Consider the following 5,415-nt stretch of genomic DNA (forward strand, 5'->3'; position numbering starts at 1 on the left):
TTGCTCTCTCCTTCCCCATCTCTCTCCCTTTTATTTTAACATCTGTTTTCTCTCTAAGGACGACTTTCAGTTACTACCAAAAAAAAAAAAACCCCAAATACCCCCACCCTTAGAGCCGCCCCCCACAGAGACACCCCCCCCCCAAGTACTTAAGTATCTCCATAAGCAAGCGTCTAATCAGTAGCTCTTTTATAATGATAATAATACGGAAGACGCTTTTTTAAAACAAGTTTTACAAAGTGCTTTGCTGAACGAAAGTTTAAATAAGATACAATCGAACAGGCATGAGGGGCAACAGTGGCATTAATTACAGGTTAATGAAACACTAACAGAAAGTGATGGATCTTAGCCCAGATCACTCACACACCTGCCTTACTGTAGTCACATAGCCTGACCTCAACACTCATCACTCAACACTGAGGGCTGACCTCAACACTCAACACTGAGGGCTGACCTCAACACTCAACACTGAGGGCTGACCAACACTCAACACTGAGGGCTGACCTCAACACTCAACACTGAGGGCTGACCTCAACACTCAACACTGAGTGCTGACCTCAACACTCAACACTGAGGGCTGACCTCAACACTCATCACTCAACACTGAGGGCTGACCAACACTCAACACTGAGGGCTGACCAACACTCAACACTGAGGGCTGACCTCAACACTCAACACCTGAGGGCTGACCTCAACACTCAACACTGAGGGCTGACCTCAACATGGAACACTGAAGGTTAACCTCAACACAAAACACTGAAGGCTGACCGCTGAACGCAGTTTGAGCTAGAAGTGATCAGGTGACTGCCTGGTGACCCGTCTGGACGTCTGCTCCACTTAAGACGTCAGAGTACGGTGTGCCGTCTAGTACTCAGCAGTGGTGTTTGTCTGCTCCGGTCAGATGTCCGGGTAGGGTGTGACGTCTAGTACTTAGTGGTGGTATTTGTTGAAGACTGTTACCTGTGCCCTGAAGTGTCTGGGACACCCACCAGCAGAGACGCAAATAGCCTCACGTGCTGAAGTACATAACTAATACAACAGAGATCAGTACAGTACAGTTACTTACAGAGTAGTGTAATTAAGTTGACTTAATTAATTAACTTTGTATGAGTGTGTGTGTGTGGTGGGGATGATGTGTGTGCTTGCATGTGCATGCATGTGGGTGGGTGTGTGTGTATGTGTGTGTGAGACAATGTGAGTGTCTCACACACACACACCCACACACACAATGTGAATGTGTGGGTGTGAGTATGGGTGTGTGTGTGTGTGTGTGTGTGTGTGTGTGTGTGTGACAATGTGGGTGGGTGTGTGGGTGTGGGTGGGTGTGATTTACAAATGCCAGTTTATTTATTTCTTTTACTAACCCAGTTTCCTCTTTTACAGGTCTCCTCAGCAGATTGATTTTTCAACACTTCTAAAGTTTTGTCCCCGTAATCCAATTAATGTTCCAATCCGGTTGATTTTGTAATCAGTATAATTTCTCATCTCTATAGAAGTAGTGTCCTGGGTAATACCACAGGAAGTTATTAATAATCTCCAGCTCATTCTGAAAGCTTGCTACTGTCCCAGAATTCTCTGCAAAGTTGCTTAATGAGAGTTGCAGATGAAAGTTCCTTCAGAATAAAATATCTGCGTGTCTGCGGCGTTTGATAAATGACTATGGAAAAACATAATTGTTTGGGCGGAAAGCGTCTTCTGCTTTTTATTCGCATGGAGGAGTGTGTGGCACAGCACATGGGAATTACAAGATAACACAAGTTAAACATTCCTTTTCCCAGTTATCCAACGGTGCCGATATATGATGCTGGAACATTGCTGGATTAGCTCAGGATGACAGATTACCTGTTAACCTGCTCAAAAGAGTTCAGTGGATGAAGAATAATGTGGTTATTGCAACGTGGGTACTAGATCAGAAAACACACACACACACGAAACGACCTTTAGAGTCGTCAGATTGCCGTACTGTTCACACAACACAATTAGTTGTCTTGTCATTGGAAATCCTGAAGTTGTTTTTTGTACACACGACTTCTCGGCGACGGGATAGCACACGCGCTCTCTGAAAACAGCCCTCACCTCTTTCGTTCCTCCTGTGTCCTGTACGCCCAGCGTGCGTGCACCTCCTGGCCAGGGAAAGGGGGGATACACACCCCCAGACAGAGAGAGGGGGAGAGAGAGAAGGGTGGAGGCGCGGAGGATGACACGTTGTAAGCCCAGCTGTGAGCAGCCCTGGTGGGCTTAGGTGAGGACATGGAGGCCCCTGCACCAGGGTCAAATACCTCCACGCCAGGAGCCGCTGGACATCTGCCACGGGTCAGACAGACCACGCGCTGACTAATTTATGTGACGAGGAAAGAGTAATGGGCCTGGAGTAGAAGCGTGTGTGCGCACGCGCGCGCGGTTTATTAAATAAGCCATGCTTCGTCCCATAAAAGTATCCGTGTGCGGCATCATGCAGGAGTCATCACCGTCACGTCATTGTCCGGAGAAGTGAGGGTGCTCACTCCGTGTCTCTGTGGGAACGGTGATCAGCACCGTCTCACTCACTGTCCCCCGGTTGTCATGGAAACCATGCTGTTTTAATAGAGGAACCGGGGCTCCGAAACAGCTCATTATGGGTCACAACTCAGCCTCCGCTTTAAAGAACACCGTCAGAATGGCTCCAAAACCAGTATCCACGTACTAGACCCGTCTCCGAACACAAACCTCACTGCAAATTTTTTATTATTTATTAAGTTGGACAATAAATAAGTGGCAATCGATCTCAGGAATGTACAGCAGATCTCAGACCAGCGGTCGAAGCCAAACTAGGGAGTGAGGTATTGAAGGCCACTGGGCGGGCTCGTACTGGGAACACTTGTACTGGGAGCAGGCACGGTGCTTTGGCTCTCATTACTCACGGAAACCACCACTTGAATCAACCAATAGCGCGCGGCCTCTGTCTCTGGAAAAAAATCCAACCCAACCAATCATTTTCTTCCTAGAGTGTCTCTGCACAGAGGCACAACACATTGTGTCCAGTCAAGGCAGAGACGTTCAGAGGCAGGACTCTGTATGCTGTCCAATAACGTGTGGTGCCAGAACTACAGCTGGCCCTTCCCCTACTCCCACTGGAATACTCCCACCAGTTTAAATTAAACGTGTGCACCAGGGCACAAGTCTGAGGGGTGTGTGCGTGCGCGTATATGTGTGTGTGGTGAGGTGTACTGCCATAGAGGGTGCATGTGTGTGTTTGTGTGTGTGTGTGCGCTTTGCAGGCTAATTTAGGCCCTCCACATGTGTTGTAATTGGAATCGCCCTTCTGTAGGCGAGGTTAACACACTCTGATTAACTTGTAACTCAACACAACAACATGTTCTCGCCAACTCAGCACTTTTATACACACACACACACACACACACACACACACACACACACACACACACACAAACCCTTGCAGAAGCTCAGTCTTCATGCAGGTGCATCTGATTTTGAGTGTGTAGATGATAGAAAGTCAGAGAGTGTGTATGGGTGCGTGTGTGCTCTGCACACTTGTGTATTCACCATATGCATTGCCATATTTTTCCATGCATTAATGAAATCTGTTGGATATTGACCTTTGGTTTGATTTGGTTTGATTGGATTCCTTAATCACAACCAGGCTTAGTGTAGTGCTGTCAGAGTTTTTATTTTGTAGTGAGACCCATGTGCTCGGGACTTTTATTATGTAGTGTTGCCCGTCTGCTGAGGGCTTTTATTGTGTAGCCCTGCCGTGTGCTCAGGGCTTTTATTGTATAGCCCTGCCCCTGTGGTCATGGCTTTTATTTTGTAGTGCTACCCATCTGCTCAGGGCTTTGGCTGAGAAGGTTAGTGCATTTAGAAGATTGATCTGATCCCATCCACGTGTAGCGGCGTATGTAAACATAGTCGACACCCCTTGATTTAAATATTCCCGGCAGCCCCTGGACTGATGGCTGCAGCTTCACTTGTTAGCGACCTCATTAAAATGGCCGCATGGGATTGGCTCTTGTATCCGAGCGCGCTATGAGCCCTGTTTTCCCCAAACATTCCTGTAATCCAATAATAGGGTAGTCTGCCTGAAAGCACTGGTGTCAGGACTCACGAAGCAGGTGCTAATTTTGTGTGTGTGTGTGTGTGTGTGTGTATGCGCAGTTATCTGTTTGGTGGGACTGGGTTTGGTGGTCTTCTTCTTCAGTTTCCTGTTGTCCATCTTCCGATCGAAGTATCATGGCTACCCATACAGGTGAGGCATCTTCCCTACATACTACACACTACACACTGCACCCTACACACAACACCCTACACACTACCCATACAGGTGAGGCATCTGCCTTACACACTACACACTGTACCCTACACACTACACTCTACACCCTACATCCTGCACACTACACGCTACACCCTAGAGACTACACACTACCCATACAGGTGAGGCATATACCCTACACATGACTCTCTACACCTTACACACTACACCCTACATCCTACACACTACACCCTACTCATTACACACTACACACTGTACACTACACACTGCATACTACCTATAGTGTAGTGTGTGTACACTCACACTATACACTCTAGCCTCTACACAATACACACTCTACATTCTCTGCACACTACACTACACCTTACACTCCACACTATACACTACACTCTGTCATCTACAATCTATACACTACGTGTTGCGCTGTACACTACGCCCCCTGCTGTAAGTCTCAGCAAAATACACAATGCTATTTTATCATCCTTGAGAAACAAGCCGCAAATCACATGGACAAGTTATTAGAGAACAGTTATGAACACAGCATATCAGGTTCCTGTCTATGAAACTCATAGCACTCTGTGTGTGTGTGTGTGTGTGTGTGTGTGTGTGTGTGTGTGTGTGTGTGTGTGTGTGTGTGCGTGTGTGTGCGTGCGCGTGCGCGTGTGTCTCTCACCCCCTTAGCTTCCTCATCAAATAAGACCAGCTGGACTCTGGGAGTTTCATACATCACCTGTGCATATACACACACACGCACACACACACATACACACACACAAACAAACAAACACACTGTTATCTGTGCTGTATCTGACTGAAGATAAATAAAACTGAACATTACTGGTGACCGAACACTGTCTCGTGTGTGCCGTCCTTTAGAAATGACAGCCATGTGTGTGTTTTTGTCTCTCTCTCTCTCTCTCTCTCCTCTCTCTCTCTCTCTCTCTCTCCATTAACTCCACAGTGTATTATCTGTTTAGTTCATACATGTTTTACTTTTATTTTTGATATTTAAGTAAAGTTTAGGACATATTTGCATATAAAGCACTAAACATTACAAAAGTAAATATAAGTCACTATAGTAATAATATTTCTAAAGATTTGTTAATATATCATTAACTGATGTCTTTGTTTACTCCAGTGAATCATTT

General features: G+C 46.3%; 1 protein-coding gene across 4 annotated transcripts in view; it reads left to right on the forward strand.

The window, feature by feature from the left end:
• tusc3 (tumor suppressor candidate 3) overlaps positions 1 to 5,116 on the forward strand; it is a 41,983-nt gene extending 36,867 nt beyond the window's left edge. For all 4 annotated transcript variants that reach the window (XM_035530383.2, XM_081714219.1, XM_081714220.1 and 1 more), the window contains 2 exons: positions 4,153 to 4,243; positions 4,949 to 5,116. In XM_035530383.2, the coding sequence (XP_035386276.1) occupies positions 4,153 to 4,243; positions 4,949 to 4,964 (107 nt within the window). In that variant the 3' untranslated portion in view covers positions 4,965 to 5,116. The remainder of the gene's footprint in view (positions 1 to 4,152; positions 4,244 to 4,948) is intronic.
• The last annotated feature ends 299 nt before the right edge of the window (positions 5,117 to 5,415 follow it).

Source organism: Electrophorus electricus, chromosome 5 (genome assembly GCF_041902795.1).
Source record: "Electrophorus electricus isolate QZ-2024a chromosome 5, ASM4190279v1, whole genome shotgun sequence".
NCBI lineage: Eukaryota > Metazoa > Chordata > Actinopteri > Gymnotiformes > Gymnotidae > Electrophorus > Electrophorus electricus.